General features: G+C 36.6%; 1 protein-coding gene across 7 annotated transcripts in view; it reads left to right on the top strand.

Annotated features, from left to right (window-relative positions):
* LOC124957614 (neurogenic protein mastermind-like) overlaps positions 1-20,792 on the top strand; it is a 171,954-nt gene that overhangs the window by 146,443 nt on the left and 4,719 nt on the right. For all 7 annotated transcript variants that reach the window (XM_047514655.1, XM_047514654.1, XM_047514656.1 and 4 more), the window contains 6 exons: positions 12,866-13,207; positions 16,653-16,833; positions 18,499-18,804; positions 19,013-19,264; positions 19,405-19,633; positions 20,211-20,792. The exon at positions 20,211-20,792 is cut by the window's right edge and continues 4,719 nt beyond it. In XM_047514655.1, coding sequence (XP_047370611.1) covers positions 12,866-13,207; positions 16,653-16,833; positions 18,499-18,804; positions 19,013-19,264; positions 19,405-19,633; positions 20,211-20,244 — 1,344 coding nt within the window. In that variant the 3' untranslated portion in view covers positions 20,245-20,792. The remainder of the gene's footprint in view (positions 1-12,865; positions 13,208-16,652; positions 16,834-18,498; positions 18,805-19,012; positions 19,265-19,404; positions 19,634-20,210) is intronic.

The following is a 20,792-nucleotide window of genomic DNA, read 5'->3' as shown; positions in this document are numbered from 1 at the left end:
TGATTGTTGTACGAGCGTAGGATGAAATAATTAATGGATCAAGATTATCAATGAAAATTTCTATTGAAGCAACATGATACTATGAATATTCGAAAATATTTAATTGAATAAGATATGTCTATGAGAACGATACGCGTATATACGTAAAATAAACCGATAAGTATATTCCCTTGTCAGCAGGACCGTGCCCTTCTCCAACTAGCTTCACGAATACTGTCTAGTTAACTATATCGATCAGTGACGGTGCAACCATTCATTCTCGTATAAACTCTCGTCGAACGTGAGAGTAGACCTACCAACGGGAAACGAGATACCGAGGGGTGCCACAAGAGAGGAACGACGAGAAGAGAATGAAGCAGAGAGAGAGAGAGAGAGAGAGAGAGAGAGAGAAAGAGAGAGGAAGGACATAAGTTGAACAGAGAGGATATTGAACGAATACGAGTAAATGAAGGACACGAGGAAAGATTTCGCATACAATTGTGCAGTAGCTTTTTACTATTAAATATAATACCATTTCATTCATCATTCTCTTTCATATATAGATCTACTAACGCCATTATCCTACGATAATTTTATCAATTGAAAGGAATCTTAGATCGATTTATATATCATTCAAATGTTTCGTTTAAAGCAATAAATGATTATATCAAATACGATATTCATCTAGAGACTATTACCTTGCGAACCAACAAGGTGTCGATGGTTATCAATCCCACTCAAATCGTTCTGTTTGAGCGTATGCGAAATTCGATTCGGCTTTAGCAATATCGTTTCAAAGCTCTCCGATTAAACTCTGAGAGTGATCTCTTTGCGATCGATGTTCCTACGTTAAATTGATAATTGCACGCCATACGAATTTCATATTGAAAATCGTATGAAATTCTTTATCTACAACAAATATAATTCAAATGAATTTTTCGCAATGTTTCTTCGTAATTTCTTCGTTTTCATTCGTTCCTAAGAATATAAAAGTAATAAACTTTTAAGATACGAATATACCGTGTATATACATTTGCATTTTTCAAAAAAAAAAAAAAAAACAAAAAAAAAAAACAAAAAAAAAACAAAATTTACGAATCCAAGTAAAAATAAAGATTGACGTGTAGGAGGAGGAAGGGGAGCGGGAAAGGGAATAAACAAAGTGAAATAAGAAGAAAGCCCCCCCCCCCTCCCTCGGACGTAAACTATTTGCGCGCAAAATTCAAAATTCACACGCACGTTCAGTACTTTAGTAGGACAAGTTAAGGTCCAACGTAAATATATGTTGGTACGCGGACAAATATTTAAACGGAAAAAAAAAAAAAAAGAAAAAGAAAAAGAAAATAAAGAAAAGGAAGTACAACAACGACGATGGAAAAAAAAAAGAAGAAAAAGAAAAACAAACAAACAAAAGGAGAATAAAAGAAAGAAAAGAGAAGGAGAGAAAAGGGGAAAAAGGAAAAAAAAAAGGCAGTATGAATCTTATTTATTCATTGGACGTACGAAATCGATATATAAATCCGTGATAAAGGATAGTACATCGTAATCTTAAATTCGAAAGAATGCGCGATAACGAGAAGTTCGGATGGTCCGTGCGCAGTCATCGCCTCCGCGTTGCGATCGATCGATCTTGCGCGACACGAGAGCGCGCGTGTCCGTGGGTCAAAGGCGTCGAACGGCGCACCCTTTTGGCACACGAGAGCGTGTGCAGCCGCTGTACTCGGAGTGGGGGTGGTATGCCGGAGTGGAATACGAAGAGAGATTGAGAGAGGGAGGGAAGGAGAGAGAGAGAGAGAGAAAGAGAGAGAGAGAGAGAGAGAGAGAGAGAGAGAGAGAGAGAAACTTCTCCGGCAACGTAGGCGGTAGTGGTGGAAGTGCTGCTGGAGAGGGTGGTTTGTCGTCGCTGCTAATCATCGAGTTACGCGATATCTGTACATCGGCCACCGCGTGCGAGGGCAAGCGCGTACAACCGCACGCGCCCATCTCTCTTCTCTCCCTCTCTCCCACTATCTCCCTCCCTCCCTCCCTCCCTCCCTCTCTCTCTCTCTCTCTCTCTCTCTCTGTCTCTCTCTGTCTCTCTTTGTATCTCTATCTCTCTTGCCCGCTCTGCGTGGCATCTACCTATGCGAGTATGTGTGTGGGTGGTGGGCGGGTGTCTCACGGTTAATATCGACCAGGAAGCCCCTCTCCACACTGCTTCCTCTCTCTCTCTCTCTCTCTCTCTCTGCGGCTCGGTTCTCCGGTCCACTCTCTCGCACGAGAATATTACGCCTATCACCCCCGTGAGTGCTTCTCGTATATGTTACGTAGGCAGCTCTCTCTCTCTCTCTCTCTCTCTCTCTCTCTCTCTCTCTCTCTGTCTCTGTGTCTCTGTCTCTCTCTATGCATCCCCTCCCTTAACATACTCATTCTATTCTACCTTCTCTTCTTCCCATCCCTTGTTTCTCCTCGGGTTAAACCGTATTCAAGCGTTTTCCTTTCACGATGTAACTCGACCTTTACGCCTCGCTACTTTCTTCCATGGTTCTTTCGACGAATCATTAAACGCGCGTTAACTCTCATACCAACCCCGTTGACAGTCCGTACAAATGGAACGGATATTCGCAATCGTTGAAAGTCTTTGATAAGCATTAATTTTTTTTTTTTATTCCATGCTCTTTTTCTTGTTTCTTTCTTTTTTGTATTGTTTTTTCTTTTTTCTTTTTTCCTTTTTTGTTTTTATTTATTTATAATTGGGACATGATTTTTTGTTTTATATTTTTCCTTTTTTCATTTTGTTTTATCGAAAACGGATAATTGTATTCTTCTTTTCTTTTACCTTTTTTTTTTACTTCTTCATTAGATTTTTATCTACAATACTTTATACGAATATATACGACTTTCGAGTATACTTAGAGTATACTTTCGAGTATATTAATCATCATCTATGTCGTTGCATCTTACAATCCTCGTTTCTTCATTGACTCATATTTACATATTATACATATATATATATATATATAACTCTCTTAAAATATATATTTTTATCTCTTAAAATACATTAAAATTTTTAATTTCATGCTTCGTAATTCAACCGAGCTATCTTTGGTAGAATGGACAAAAAAGTATGATAACGCATAAGTCGATATATTATCTTTTTTAGATTTTACGCAATATTTGAAAGAACGAGGTTTGGCCATTTAAGATAAATTCTAATTATCGTACACATTGGTTTTTGATTTAATTGCATATTTTGGACCAATCGATTCTACCGTTTCCTGTTTGGAAGAGACCATCGTTAGTCCGACAATAGACTTGGTTGCACTACTGGATTGTCTCTATTTGTCTATACCACTATACAAAGCTTTCACCCTTCTATTCCCGAATAAAAGATGTAACTATGAGATCTTCGCTTTGAACCAAATATAAAATAAAGAACGAAAGTGAATGGAATGTGAAAGAACGATGTTCTGTCTGTGATATAACATTAAACAATAATGGCTGGATTATATACGATCTTTGTCATTTAAAAATAATAATAATTGTTCCGTTAATACAAATATATATATATATATACGCATGCGTGTGTGTGTGTATGTGTGTATACGTGCAATTATGCAACGAGTTGTTTAGAAGAGATAAAAGAAAAGGATGAAATGCATCAAAGATATATTAAATTAATAAAGTAAATACAGAGAAATAGAAGGATAAAATACAATTGATATAAAATAATTACAATATATGTATTATAAATATAGAATATAAAATGAATTTTTAAACATATTAAATATTTTTGCAATATCAAATAAAATGAAATAATAATAAATCCTCTTTCCTTAATAAACAACAAGGAATAATTTATTATTACGAAATTCGCTATTGCGCGCATGGCAAAGCTAAAATTATCATGATAAAATAAATCCAAACGCGAAGCAACCGCAAACTTTACAAACTTCTCAAACTTCAATCGTAAAACAATTTTAAATCCATTTTAATTAAATTCGAACATGTCACCCTATTTGTAAATATTTCGTTTGTTCATTTTCTTTTTTTTTCTTCTCTTTTTTTTCTTTTTTTTTTTTTTTTATTGTCGTTTCTGTTTAACCAAAATGAAAATCTTCGAGATAATAACGGCTCGGATAAATAAATGTCATGTATGAGGCATTCTTGGGATCAGTCGTTGGATGTAAAAGATGGAATAAAAATTAGACGACTCTTGTGAAGAATTATGCTTACCGGTATAAAGCGTACGGGCATTGCGTACGTGACCTCGCGATGTCATAGTAAGCGTTAAGAAGAGAAAACCACTCGGTATAAAGGCGTAACGATGGCACGTCTCGACTTGTATTTGTGGTCGGATGCTCGTCTTGAATTTTTGTGCGAGAAACTCTTAATTATGATATCATTATAAGTATCCGTACATCTTAGCTGATGCGTTTTAATTAATTTCTAACTTTTTATAATAATAATCTATTTTTTAATATATCAATTTAATAGATATCATTTGTATAATCTATTAATAATTTATTTTCATTATAATTTCAACATGTTTTATATCATTTAATCTATTTTTATCATAATTTCTGTAAAATGAAGAGACAAACAAAAAATATTATTCAATCAATCTTATTAAGAATAAACATTAATTTGATTTAATAAAACAACGAGCAGATTTCAACATCTAGATTTTGATTTTTCAATGCCACTTTCTGTCAGATTCACGGCTCGCAAAATTTCGTTTCATAAAGGCTCCGCGGTTATAACACGTTAAAACTCTGCTCGTTGTCCTTATCGCTTACCTTGGTAAGGTTATATGACCATTTGTTCGTCAGAATTTTACTGTCCTCTCGAAACAACCATCCGAGGTGAAAACGAGTTTTGCTGGAGATCACTAAGAAAGATTTCAGTTTGAAATTATGACGCATGAATAAATCCGTCATGTTAGCGGAATTATAGTTAAACAGCGGAATGTGGTCCACTTGCTAAAAGATCATCGAACAGGCAAGAAATTATAGTGGGTCATTAACATTCAAGAAAATGAGTTTAAGTAGACGTATGGAGGTGAAGTAACATGAGAAGAGATTATACCATCGTTCTCTCTCTCTCTCTCTCTCCCTCCCTCTCTCTCTCTCTCTCTCTCTCTCTCTCTCTCTCTCTCTCTCCTGGCTCCTCCCGTTTTCATTTCCCTGTAGGGAGAAATTACCGAGTACCAGTGACGACACGAAGCGCGCCATTGTTCTACGGCTCTAACTTTTCAACCGGATTATTCGTCTGCTACCAAGACTCGAGTATAGTTACTCTCGACCGTCGTCCAACGAATATCTCCGAACGTGAACATCGTGTTCCAAAAGCACAGACAATGACCCTATCGTTGTCTGGCTTCTCCTTCGTGATTCTCTATCGACGTTTTTAATCTCTAACAAATTATGATCAATCGTTTTTCTTTGTACGCAACGTAAATACGTATATATATATATATATATATATATATATATATATATATATATATATATGTATGTAGGTATTATTCCATGACTCTACTCATAAATGATAAGAATATAAAATTTGAAAGTGAGAAAAATAGCGCGTGATATATGTACAACGAGACGAGCATAATGATGAGCGCGTTACATTAACTACCATAAACGTATTTCGTAGACAAACGCATAAACGCCGTGTGTGTCGGCAATATCTCGTAACGTGACTTACGACGTGGCAACGCAACATCGGGCAATCTGCCATTTTACATTTGCATTTAACACTCGTATGGATTTCCGTGAACATCAACAATTCTTACTCTTCGAATCACGAACTCGCTAGAAATTAAACACGGTATATACGTCTATTAACCATCATTGAATTATTAAAACATTATTATACTTTCCCTGCTTCGTATCGATATGCAATTCGATGTAATACGCTTATATTACGTTATAAAAGTGACATTTCTTGCTTCATACGATCGACGCATTTAATATAAATAAATAAGTCAGATATAATAGGGGAGAGGACAAGAAAAATAAAACTGAAATAAAAACAAAAAAAGAAAATATGGAAATATTTTTTTATATTAACAAATAACAAATCACCGAAAGTACATAAACAGATATATAGATACTATAAATCGTTGCCGTTGATTCTCTGCAAGTTGCGGTAGGTGATGTTGACCGTTTGGGGGGTGATAGTGGTGATGGTAGTGGTAGTAGTGGTGATGCAGATGGCTACTCGTTATTCTGCCGATGATAGTACAGTCGATGAATCTACTCGGTACGCGCAATCAACACAGTCTGGGGTGGGGGATAGGTCAATGACCGCGAAAATTCGTCCTGATTTGCCTCTGTGATCTCACTCTTCAAATTTTCCTTTCCTTCATCTATTTATTTCTCTCTATTCATTTCTCTACGTGAACATTAATCTATCAAATCGATTTTAATTATTTCAATCATAATCAAATCGATCCATGCACAATCATTAATTCGATAGAGAATTTTTTTTTCTTCGTTATTAAATACGTTCGAAAAAGTGTCTCGTGTTATTTTGAATTCGATTCATATAATATCGAATGAAAATCCTTAATGGAAAATTATTCTCATTCAAACATTCGTTCAAATATATTTCGTGAAACGCCTGGATTTATCTCTCCGCCGTCGCGTATTCCGTCACGAGGTGTCCATTCGAAGGTTACCGTTGGGATGCCATTCCTCTTGCGATGCAATAGTACTCGCGAACCTCGGAGCGTTGCACCCTGCAAAGTGGATCAGTGGTTCTCCGACGCGAACTCTCCTCTAGAAAGTCTTATCCATGATTATTTATAGTTCTGATCTATCATCAAGATCTCTTTCTACGACGTCTATCATTGATTTCGTAATTTAAAGATGTTCCGATTAATCAGAATCATCTTTTTGCATTCTCACGAAATGCTTACTTTTATGCGATATCATTAACGATTTTTATCTATATCACTTCGTCAATGTAACGATCTGATTTTCTTTAAAAAAAAAAAAAGAAAAAAAAAAAATATACGTACATCGATGTTTTATTCAGATATCTTTCAGCTTTATATCTACGACAAAGCAGAAAAGTAGCAAGAATGTTTCGATATTACAAATTCAAACGAATAAAATGCAATACGAACGAAACGCTTCGTTAATAAAACCAATTGTCAATCGTATACAAATTTTATTCGAACTTCGTTATCAATTTAATGACTTTAATTGATAGGGAAGAGATAAAACGAAAAAAAAAAAAAAAGAAAAAAAAAAGAATACAGAAAAAAATGCTTTTTCAAATTTTTCGCACGAACATATTGTACGTTCGAAATTAATCGCATTCGACTAATTCGGATTCTACCAGCTTTGGTCTTCGAGTTATTCGACTTAACGCTTCGCATTCTTCAACATCCTACCCTCTTAACTTCTACCCATTCTACACCGTTCATTTTTCATTACTTTTACGTTCTCCTCCTCGTTGGTAATAATGCTCTTGCTACCGCGTTATTGCACACGATTTCACAAGATTATACAGTACCGGATTACAAGACGCATTTAGAAGCCCAAGAGTTTCCGCCCGATTCTCTTCGACCTCGTCTCACTTCCCTATTTTCCGTTAAAAAAAAAAAAAAAAAAAAAAAATAAAGAAAGAAAAAAGAAAAGAAAAAGAAAACAAAAAAGAAAGAAAAATCTTTCATCCAACTACAACTAACTAAAATGTTTATATTCTACAATTTTTCTTTATTAACGTCGTATGAATATTTCTCGGGTATTTTCAAGTGTCTTGGAAATATTCAGATTGAAAACATAAACTTGAAAGAGGAAAGAACCTGGCATCGAATATAATAAATCATACAGCCACGTTTGATTAACGATGTAAACTCGTTTAGTATTTAACTATCCTTCTATGAAACATTTTACATTCTAAATGAACGATTGTATATATGTTAGATAGATAGATAGGTAGATAGGTAGGTAGATAGGTAGGTAGATAGGTAGATAAGTTAGTTGGTTGGTTGGTTGCTTGGTTGGTTGGTAGAAAAGAAATTTAGCAGCAAACGCCGTCAGCTTAATTCCTTTTCGTTGATATAGTACCTTTTAACGAATACGAAGCTCTCTTCATCGAAGTTAACATGATTTCCGTTTTGATCGGATGCCGGTTGGGAATGAGCACCTCGAGTAGAAGCGCTATGATTAGCGATTACCACATCGTGATATTAGCTACAATGCGATTCCACGCCTGCACGCGGCGTGCCTAGCAAACACGTAGCCGTTCAAATAGCAAGATATCGTGCGACCGAGTGTGCGTCGTTGACGACGACGACGGCGACGACGACGACGACGACGACGACGACGACGACGACGACGACGACGACGACGGTGGCCCCACTCGGACTCTCCTCGGCAATATGCTAATAACGAGGGATTTATACTTACATTAGCTTTGCTTCCATCTCCGCTTTACTACTCTATAGCTTCGACTTCGAGAGCGTTCCCCCTTTGGAAATCGTTTCCATTTTGTACCCCGTTATTCCATCCTGCCATAATATTTATATGCGTAAATACTATTTGCATTTGTCGAAACGATAAACTCGAGCAAACATAAAATATATACTCGTTGATCGATGATTGATATTTAATCGATAATAAAAAAACAATATGATTATCGTTTGTTCCTTAATTAAATATATAGATTTATATATAGATTTTATTATACGAATTATATTAGGACCTATATATTCATATTCGAAATATATAGGTCCCATATTGAAATTTTCTAATCTAATGTGAAATTGAATGTGAAAATTATAATAAAACAAGTGGATTAATTATAGTAAGAGATTTCGTAGATGTATTTAAACTTCTCCTTCGAAGACCGTATTACAAGGTGGAAATTTCATGAAAGTGTTTCTACCAGCGGATCGATCAACCGATATACGCAAGACCCACCTAGTGTTCTATAGTAACAAAGATAGTAATTACGTTCAACATATTGATCTCTCGTATCGCGTACATGTAGTCTGCAGTAAGAATTTATTAGGCATTAGCGTTCAACACGATCGATAGATTTCGATAGAATCTAATTACGAGCCTTGTTTTATGATAAATATAATGTCGTTTATTTTTCTTGTATACTTTAATGTTGAATACAATTAATTAATTATATGCAATTTATTTGGTATTACTTGTAATTTAATTAAAAAGGTATTAAAAATAAATACAAAATTATTCATGCCTATTTTATATGAAATAATATGATTCATAGATACATTAGATATATTTTTCTAAAACTATTCATTTTAAAATTAATAAAATGATGATCATTTGTTATTACTATTGTTATTGTTATTGTTGTTGTTCGATCGTTAGAAATGACACCTTTACACCTTTTTCCTCTTCTTACTCGCGATATATACTGCATTGAAAGCGGTAGATTTTGCCAAAAAGCTTGCAACTAATCCATATAAGGGCGAACTAACGAGACACGTGCTTCGCAGATGTCGCGACACAACGGAGTTCCCGACTAGACGGCAGCGTGATTTAGGCTAATTATGCGTGACCGGACGAGTAGGTTTCTCCTACACAGTTGTAACTATATGCCCTTCCGGAGGGCTCTTGCCTCGGTAAACGTGTAAACCGCACGCGCGCCATGTACGTCGACCTTTCTCTGTTACTAACACTTCTCTATCTCTCTGTGAAAATACAATGTGTACGTGTTTACTTGCATTCGTATGCATCAAATTTCTATTTGGCATTATTCAAGAATCGTAAATAATTACAATATTATTGTTCTGATTCATTTATTTTCTTACATTTGAAAAAAAATAATCGATAAAGTTATTTCAAAATATCTTATTAAATGATTATATAGGTATCTATTTATAAAGGTCATATAAATATAAAATTTCTTCAATCATTCTTCTACGAGAACGTATCAATTAAGTATTAACTTATATATATATATACATATATATATATATATATATATATATATATATATATATATATATGAACGTACATACATACGTCGCGTAGCCGCTCGCATACGCGAGTGTCGCTTATGCTCTCTTTACAACGCTATCCACCCTGTATAGATATCGTTCCAGTACACATGCGCAAATTTTCATGACCGAACGTAAGTCGCATGCGCGTACACATTACCTTGTCGTACACTTCCAGCATTACTTTAACAGGCATATATATATATATATATATATACATATATATGTACGTATACAAGCGTATATAGACTTACATAAGAAAATCTCACTACATAGCTACTCACATATTACGTACTCGTACATAATCACATATTAGACTGGATCTGTCTATGTAATTCCCTTTTCTTCTTCGATGTATTTACGTATATATTTGCATATGTGTATATATATATATATATATATATATATATATATATATATATATTTATTCCAATGATAGAACGACGCCTACGAACACACTATTTTCAGTATAGAAATGATACGAATAACTGCGCGCGCTCGAGAGAATTCGAGAGAGTGGTCGAAACGGGAGGTCAGCTCGTGGGGTTGTGGAGCTCTCTAATTACCGTAATGAAGATCTTCGTGAAAACGGTGACAGGACGCATTCGTTTCGCTTGCGCAGTGGAATGTTCGTGCTACTGCCCTCCCAAAAGTCATGGAAATATTGAACAATAAGTCAGAAAGAAAGAAAGAGAAAAAAAGAGAGAGAGAGAGAGAGTTATAAGAAACATAAATAAAAATAAAATTGTTTCGAAATATTTGTCCTTCGATTAGTTTATTCTTATCAAATAATATACCTTATACCGAAGAATCTTATCGATGAAATTATTGCTTAGAATTCAAGGAAAAATAAAAAAGAAAAAAAAAAAGAAAAACTAATCAAAAGTAATATAAATATTCTTTCTTATAATCGATATTATTTTTCCTCTTTCAATTATATCGTACATTCGCGAATGAATAATCTTATAATTACTTTTGTAAGTTGCATTAAATTGGGGAAAAAAAAGGTCCCATTTGTAAATGTTAAAATGATCGTGGAAAAATATTTTGGTTAGTAATTGTTAACAGTTAGATCGTAGATTAAATTAAAAATTGTCATTCAATGGGTTAAATAAATTCTTCAATGATGCTAAACGAAATAGATCGGTCTATCTTCGAAGATATTCGTGATTGACACTCGTAGCTTAGATATATTATACGAACTCCTCTCGTATATATCGTATACGATGCGTTCATACAAGACCTTGTGACACTTTAGCAACCGCTGTAACCATAAGTCGTTTGCTATAATAAAGTCGCACCACTGCGGTACCACCTCGTCGATCTCCATACTATGCGTGCCCGAACAAAGGAGTAGCGGAGACAACCGATAAGTGGTTCGAGGTCAATGAGAAATGTCGCACGCTCCTATTATTCGATGCTTCTGATTTATTTTACAAATGGCTACGATTTTTTCCGATCATGATTCATTAAAAATAAATGAATAAACATTATTTTGGACTCATATAGTGTCCCTTGACAACTTTATAATATATATATATTTGTGTGTGTGTGTGTGTATTTGTTCTGTACAATTTGATATTCATAATAATCACGTGATACGAAAAAAAGAGATAATACTATTTTTAAGGGATAAAAAGGACTTAATAATTACGTAGGGGATAGAATTAGATAAGAACGATAAAGTTTATAACGTTGATCACGACTCACTGACGCATAGCTTATCGTTATGAATCATGGTTTAATAGAAGGAAGCAGTAAATACAATAGAGATTACGAAGTATGTACTAGTTCTTAAACTCGTACTGTGAAATAACCAATAACACAAAATAGAAAAGGTGCTGTTTAGTAAAGAGAAAGTAAACGATTTATAAACGTTAAAACGTGTCTTTCTCATCTTGCCAAAGGCACGGATAGGAAATAATTTTGGACTTATTCCAATCTAATCAAGCGTAAAAATAAATCCTCACGCTTTCGATTATACAGCTTTCACTCCTATTTTCTTGGCATATTTTATCGCAGGCTCGTACTAATACACACAAGATAGAAACTCGCACTAGATTACGACGGTTCGATCAGCCAGGGTAAAGGTCATCCGCAGGACACGAAGCTCGTGGTGTGGGTTGTGTCTTTTCTTCCTCCCCCTCCTCTCTCTCTCTCTCTCTCTCCCTCTTCCTCTCCCTCTCTCTCTCTCTCTCTCTCTCTCACTCTCTCCGTTTCTTAAAGCAGTTCAAGCACATCCCCGAACTTCTCCCCTTTCGTCTCTCTACGAACGAATGAAATAGAGGGGAACGGTAGCCATTTCGTATCATTGCCTACGATACGAGCGAACGAGACAGGACAATAGTCGCCACTTGTCCGACGTTTTTTTTCAGAAACTAAATTCTTGGCCGCCCGTGGCGATGCTGGATGTCTGGAAACGAAGGGAGAAGGAGGGAGGGGTGGGGCGGGGAGAGGGGAGGGGGAGGTAGAGAAGGAACCGGCAAGGTTCGATCGAAAGTTCGCGATCCGATCTTCTATCCTAGACCGTGAACCATGCGCGACGTAAAGGATATCACGTGTGCAACGACGCGCAATAATAAGAGATCAAGAATTTAAATGAGATTCCGGATAGAGCTATCGACGTGCGCGCGGTACTCGTAAAATATTTATTCCTGGCTGGGATCTGTTTTACGATTTTTCGGGATAGACGACGCATAGGAAAGTTTCGTTTCTTTATAAGACGGTAAACATGGATATGTAAAGTGTGCCGATTTACATTGAAAAAATGGCGTACTCGAAGAGATATCGCTTTAGAAATACGACCATACGAGGGGGAGAAAAGGAATAGGAGAAAAAGAAAAAAAAAAGAAGAAAAAAGATAATGAAAATTGCATGGGAATCATGATTGTATGATGAATAATTTTTTGATTTTAGGTATCCGCGGGGCAGCATATGCAACTCACAGGAGATTTGAAACCTGGAGTATCCGTGGCTGCTCAGCAGGGCATGTACTTTAATCAACAACAGGCACCCAATCAATCAGGACCCGGCCAAGCGGATACTTACTGCTCTGTGTCTCAATCTCAGACCATTAACTTCACTCAGCAAAGTCTGAGACAGAGAGCAGCCGCCGCTGCTGCGGCGGCTGGTGGCGTTCCGCAAGCTGGTGCTGCCACTGGTGCTCGTGGTCATCCTCAGCAGGTCCCTCCAAATCAAGTGGACCAACATCAACATGCCAAAATCCTTCAGCAACAGCAACTGATGCGCGCTCAGCAGGTAACTTGGATAAATCCTTTTGTTTTTATTTTTTTGTTTGTTTGTTCGTTTCTTTTTTTATATGCCGATCTTCGTCCCCTTTACACTTGAATTGATTCAATAATCGAAACGGACTTTTTCTTAATTCGAATTATTTCTCTTTCAAAATAATTCTCGGTAAAATAAAACTGTTTGATTATTAAACAGCCGAGAAGAATCGTGGCACGATCTAGCAGACCTCGCATTATCCGAGACATTAAATCCGAATGCAACGGCTGAATCCGTTCTCGCGATGTTCCTCTTGATGTGCAACAGGTATCAACAGAGGCTTTCCAACTTTTGTATCTTTTGTATCCTGAAAGAAACGACACAAATAGCTGCACGGTGGCTTCTTAAAGACGAACAGAAGATAGTAGACGTTACAAGGAACGGATCCTTTTCGTTTGAAAAATGGAATAGATCCGTCGTATCTAAACTCGACGTTTCAACTCGGTCAATTTAGCTAATTTGATTCTTTACGGTCATTTTGAAATAAGGAAACGTTATCTGCATTCAATAATGATCGAAAAATTTAACGATCTACTAAAAAGATACCTATTTATTATGTTATAATAATATTAACGAGAGAGTGTTGGCTCGACAAAAATGTATACGAAATATATATAGTAACGAAACATCGAGATAAACATTTTATTTTCTAATTATTGACTAGAAGAGAAAATGTTCGGACGATGTATTATTAACGTACATATAGTTCGAGAAGAAATCGTAAAATGAGGCCGTGCGGTGGTTGACATTCGCTTATATATATCTTATTATATATATGTATATATATATATATATATATATATATATATATATACACATAATTTTATATATACATATATACATAAATAAAATAAAATAAAGTCGTTAGTTATTCTAGAACTCTCTAGGATATCTCAGACGATAAAAATAGGAAAGTGGACGTATCACATACCTATCGCCTTTCGTTTCACTTCTCTATCTCTATCTAATCATCGTATTCAAGACCAATGATATTTATGTCATATTCTTACAAATATTAACAATTTAATTTATCTCGTTTTTACTTCGAGTAATATAAAATATGGATAATACCTAAACGAGCCTGAATACATCATTGACGAATTATCACGAAAGACTGTCTATCTATATCAAAAGCAAAAAAAAGGACGAGACTGATACACCGGCAAAAAAATTATATGGTGAAACGAATCGAAGCGCAGTCCGAGCATACTTACACCCACTCATATCTCTCGCGTTACATTCGCGGACGCTCGCCGTATAGTTTATTAACAGATGACTCAGTTGTAACGCGATCATTATCTCAATAATGTTAAGGTACACGAGAGCCAATTCCAGTCGTGCTCCAGTTACTAATTGTACGTTTCACGCAATTGGTTAGTCATCCTTAGATCGTAACTACCGAGTTTCTCTTTGATTCACCCCTCTCTTCTTCGTCTTCTTCTTCTTCTTCTTCTTCTTCTCCTCACTCTTTCTCTCTCTCTCTCTCTCTCTCACTCTCTTTTTCTCTTTCTTTCTCGCTCTTGTTCTTATCCTATCATTTATGTTACTCGTCCGTACGTGGACGCGCTGAAACGCTATAAAAACACGCATGCCAATGCGAACACGCGATCGAGAAACGGTCATCAAGAGACATAAAAATTAACAACATATCAATGAACAAATTTTATTATTTTAGAAACATATAAGAAAGCTTTATAATCGATCTCGTTGAATAGAATGATAATGATATTCAATGTTAAGAATTTATAATGTTTATCGCTGATAACGAATAAATAGTGTTCGAATTTATAAAATTTTCTACGAGTATTTAAATTCGTTGAATTATTTTTTTTTTTTTTTTTTTTTTTTTTTTTTTTTTTTTTTTTTTTCTTTTTTTTTATGAACGATAGAAAAAAAATGTAGCCTTTCGTTCTAATCGTAATCCATACGCATAAATATAATTTCGTAATATCAAAACGTATTAAAACTTTATGCTGAGCGTTAATTAATCATTTCATGCAACTTATATATATATATATATATTTGATATTATCACTGGTACGCGAACGGAAGTAGAAAACTTTTAAGCTCCCACGGATGTTAAATGGACGCGCGTAATTCCAAATCAGCTCGACTCGTTCGTCATTATCGAAAACCGATCGGAAATAATGGTGGCCCTCCTATCGTCGTAGATTCGCAAGTATTCAACTTCGTTCGGATTATCCGTATCGATCGTCGGAAAATATTTATTCATCCTTATCATTCATTATCCTATTGCGAAATCTGAACTCTCGACAAATAGAACTTTGAAACTTCATTAAGATGGATTGAACGTTTTCGGATTCAAGATTTCTTCTTGATCTATTTCTTGACAAAATGGAAAGGATCAGGCTGTAGATGACCCAAAGAAAAACTCGTCGATGTTCTCGCAGAAATCAATTGGAAAGCACATACGAAATTACTACGTGCCCGTTTTAAGGATGACTTCCTTCGTTCTCCATTGGCGCGGCTCTTCGAGAGAGCAAAAGGGCGTTGCTCGGTTAATCACAGGTTGTTGCTCGGCCGAGAATGGAAAGACGTTACCGTCGACTGTGTATATACATATATATATATATATATATATATATATATATATATATATGTGTGTGTATATATACACATATATAGGACAGACGATGCGAGAAAGAGTAAAAAGGGGAAAGAAACAGAGACAGAGATAGAGAGAGGAAAAAAGGAAGGAAAAAAGAGAGAAAAAACGAAGAACGTATCTGACTCCTCTTCGTAGAGTCTTCCTCTTGCTTGGTCCGTTTGCCCGACGTCTTTCCCTTGCTAGAAGTTCGTTGCTTACGCCGGCGTAACACCAGGAAATGGAAATGCAATCCGCGAGGGGCTTGTGCAACGACGATAATTCGAACGCTTCGTACCAGCTAGATGACAATGAGCCACGTAACATGGAGAGCCGTCCGTCGATGCGTATCGAAAAGTTTCACGGAGGAACACCCTCTTTCTCTCTCTCTCCCTCTCTCTCCCTCTCTTTTTTTTCTCTCCATTAAAAAGTCTTTTCATTCTTAATTCTTGAAATGTATGTTACATTTCTTTTTTCTTTTGCTTCTTTATTTTTTTCTGTTCCTTTCTTCTTTCTTTTCTTTTCTTTTTTTTTTTTTGTTTTCTTTTATTTATTAATTTTTTTTTTTTTTTTCTTGTGACACTTTCGAAATGACGACGACGAACCTTTTCGTATTTCGGAAGCGGATGAAGCGTATTTCCTGTAAGTTTTGCAAAGAGTAGAAAATATGGCGTGATACGGGAACCGTATCTTTGACCGTCTTTATGTTCTCTTCCCGTTGCATGAGAAAGCGATCGTTCTATATATGGCATATCGTGTTAACTTGTCTTCGATCGTTACTGATCCGATGTTGTTTCCTTTTTATAATCACAGGTGATGCAACAGCAACAGCATATGGCAGGAGGGATGGGAGGTGTACGGCCACCTCCACCGGAATACAAAGCCGCGGCTCAAGCGCAAATGATGCACGCTGGTATCGGAATGGGTCAACAAGCAAGATTTCCAAACCCTGGACCTATGCGGAGAGTTACACAGCAACCGATGCCACCTTCCGGTGAGTTATAATTTTCCAACGTTCATTTATTTATCGCAAACGGTAATCACAACGTGGCTTTGCCACGTAATTTCTTTGAGAGAAAGCTAAGAACGTTTAACGTCTCTCTATAACGAGCAAACCACTGATTCGCACGATTAGACGATTTTTTAACGATCAACCTTTCCACGATCGCTACTAGTAAAGTCCGACGCATCGAACGTTTCCTTAGCGTTTAGAGATACCTGTTGCATAATGCTACTTGAAATATCGACGACCTGTCGTTAAGGAAAGTAAAAAATCACGAAACGACGACCGATTGAGATCTTTACATTTTCAAAAGAATAAAGACATTTCTTTTCCTGATAAAAGATCGAAGAAGAGAAACAACCATTCACCAGGACGTGTAGATCTTTTTTATTTCTTTCTTTTTTGTTTTTTTTTTTTTTTTTTTTTTGTTTTTATTTTTTTATTTTACCACAAAATCGATATCAAGCCGGTTGAGTTTCTCCTATATAGCTTATGCTTATCTTCTGCTTTATTATTATTATTATTTTTTTTTGGTTGCGTTTCTCTTGTTTCATCGTCTTCCTCCTCTTTATCCTTAAAAGTACCGGCCATACGTCACTTTCGTGTGTACTGGCGTCCAGCCAGAGTTAGAAGGCACTCAAGGTAATGAGAATGCGTCCCTATTATTGATTCTTTCATCCTTAGCCAAAGCTCGAAACGCTCTTTCCACGGTGATGGTTCTTAGTTCGCGAGTGGTCTCTTACCAAAGAGACTAGCATCGGTCAGTCGATTATGTAGTACCTTTCTCCATCCCTAGGTGGATCAAACGAGAATCTTCCCTTTTTCCTATCCTTTCCCTAGCCTTTTTATATCCGTAAACGTAACACTTCAACGCGCTCAAGTTAATGAGAATCGTTCTTCCTCGGCGCTCGAAAAAGATTCATGAAAGAATCTCCAAAGCTATGTGCACACGAATAGAAAGGGCTTACGTAAATTTCATTGGAAATCTTCTGTACCTCTCTGTGTCTCTTGCATCAAGTGGAAATTTTACGCTCTAAAGTAATCTCAAAGTAATTGTATTAGCAAATTTAAATTTTATATTTATGCATTCGGTATCTGTAAGAGGATAGGGGGACCTTCACGGACAACGAAGGGATGTAATCTTTAATAGCAAAAGTCTCGTCGTATTGTTAGGAATTACAGTATTTTCGTTGATTTAAACATTCAGTGGTACAGCTCGACGCAAATGAGTTCAGTGCCGTTGTTCTATTTGGTCTTGGTTAGTTCAGGTAGATACAGAAAAGCGAGACGCGTATACATGTAAAATCGAGAAAGAGAGAGCGAGAGAGATAGAGAGAGAGAGAGAGAGAGAGAGAGAGAGAAAGTAACATTCGAAACTATCCTTATCCACTATAGTGGCTTCCTCCACAAGGCTCTTATCGATCTGGCCGAAGCAAGTTTCGTGAAATCTCCTCCTACGAGGCAAAGTGTATAAAATATCATCCTACCAATTTTACGAATACGACTTTTGAATAGAATAGCTTTAACAAATGCCAGCACGATGCCAAATATAAATTTCGTCCGTTTGAAACTTTTCGTCGTATTAAAAATTTATTGAGATTAAATAATGGATGAATTGTAAAAAATAATGATAAATTTAAATTCTTGTTAATGTAGGTCCAATGATGAGGCCACAAATGGCACAGCAACAGCAACAGCAGGCGTTGCACGCGGCCGGTGGTAACATGTATATGGGCAGCGGTAATATGGCCGCAATAAGCGGTATGCATCAAATGCATCAGCGATTGGGTTATCCAAGGACCAACAATCAACGGCCGCCGAACGTCAGTGTAGGACCTCCGGATGGTCTTGGCAATAGTATCGCTGGACGTGGAGCACAGCAAGAATGGAGACACGTTTTAATGCAGCAGCAAGGCTTTCAAGCTCAAATGCGATCGCAATTTAATCAGCAGAGTCACCAAGGTAAGCACTAACTACATTTACTTTAGAACGTTATTGCATGTAATCGTTCTGTCTCTTTTTCTTTCTCTCTCTCTCTCTCTCTCTCTCTCTCTTTCTCTCTTTTTCTTTTCCTTCCTCCCTTTATTTCTCACTCTCTCTCTCTCTCTCTCTCTCTCGTATTTTTCTTGCCGTATATCGTATAATCGAATCCTTTTGCTTTTTTTTTCAGGTGGTTTTGGAATGGGCGGTGCTGGTGGTATGCAGATAAACGCTGCGCAGATGCAGCATCAGCAATTGATACGTTCGCAAAGCGGTGGTATCGCTAATTCGGGAATAACCAACAGCACTCAAATGCAGCAGTTACTTTCGCAGCAACACCAGCAACAAACATTGGCTATGCAGCAAAATAATAATCAGATGTCACTACAGATGCAAATGTCACAATCGTCTACCGTTAACTCAGTTAGCAGTACAGGCACGGGTAAGTTTTTTTTTCTTTTTTTTTTTTTTCTTTGTTTTTTTTTTCTTCTTTTTTTTTTCTCGAAATCTAAATAATATTACATTTGAAAAATTCGTATGGCAATGAAGATTGGAACGAACGATTTTATTTTCCTTTTTCAGCCTCTCCGCTTCATCCTCATCAGCAATACGGTGCTGGGAGTCCAGGAGTACGTAGCCTTAGCCAGCAACATACCCAACCACCGCCGACGACCACGGATCCTTCCGTGGCAGCGGCAGACTTTAGTCTCGAATTTTTGGAGAATCTTCCCGCAGGAGACACATCGAACTTCAGCGCTCAAGAATTGCTTAACTCGCTCGACTCCACGGCGGGCTTCAACCTCGATATTCTGTAAGAGCGAAGCCGCCTGACAGTCTCTTTAGGAGTCTTTTAGGTTTGCTATACTGCGAGTAAGATCGACCGCCCCCATCCTACTTCGAACTTATAATACGCGTTACCTTCGATGAGTTTCGGATAGTGACGAAGTAAAGGGCAGATTAAGACACATTAAGTATTTTACAAACGCAAAATACAAAGTTTCTCTCTATACTGCACATGTACAATTGCATTCCACTTGTTATTCATTGTTCCTACCATACCGTTCGAGTTTTGTTACTTTCTTTAGAATCTCATCGATACGATAACTTTCTCGAAGACTTTCCCCCCCCCCCCAACTTTCTCGATCACTATCGAAAAACTATTCGATGATTCGCTTCCTATCAGACCTTCCATTTTCACGAGTATCATCGATCTGAATTGAACTATATGCGTCTAAACCGCCTTGATAAATTTATCCATGGGGGTGTTCGATTTGGTCGCTAGAAAACCTATCGTTCGTGCATACGCATATACATAACGAATGTACGAAAGGGGGTAGTACCAATAGTAAAATTTTTTTTCTCACGATAATCACGACGTCTCTCGACAGGAGAGGAAGAAGGAAATATCAAGAACAAGAATGAAAAAAGAAAAGAAAGAAAGAAAGAAAGAAAAAGAGAAAGAGAGACACTATAATGAACATCGTAGAGTATCGTTGATCTTAAGTATTTAAAAAGTAAAATACGTCGCAATGTCGATGAATCGACGACGATTAGATAACTTTGGTCGATCGCGTCCACGGCCGGCCGTAGTGCGTTCTCGGCAGCTCCTTTTGGCTGTCGACTATTCTTCTAGGCAATCGCGTTTAGTAAAATTTAATTTTTTATCATATTCGTTGATATGAATAATAAGAAATGAAAACGGAAGGAGAAAGAGACTAGTAACGTGGAACATCAAGTGGCGGCCAAGTAATCCGTCTAGCTATCATTCGTTTTCTGACTTCTCTCATATTAACGAGATGTCCTTTCAGCCAAAGAGAGAGTTAATAGACGAGTTGTTATACGAAATATTTTAAAACGCATTATCAAAGGTAATGCGTTTGAGTGATCTCTTCGAAAAATGCACGTCTGAAAATTCACTTTATCCTTAACATAACAAATTTTGACGTTGTCGTTTTTGTCCGAGGACGATG

This window comes from Vespa velutina, chromosome 2, assembly GCF_912470025.1.
Source record: "Vespa velutina chromosome 2, iVesVel2.1, whole genome shotgun sequence".
Classification (NCBI taxonomy): domain Eukaryota; kingdom Metazoa; phylum Arthropoda; class Insecta; order Hymenoptera; family Vespidae; genus Vespa; species Vespa velutina.
Note: the sequence above shows the minus strand (reverse complement) of the source record. Positions and strands in the feature narration are given on the sequence as shown.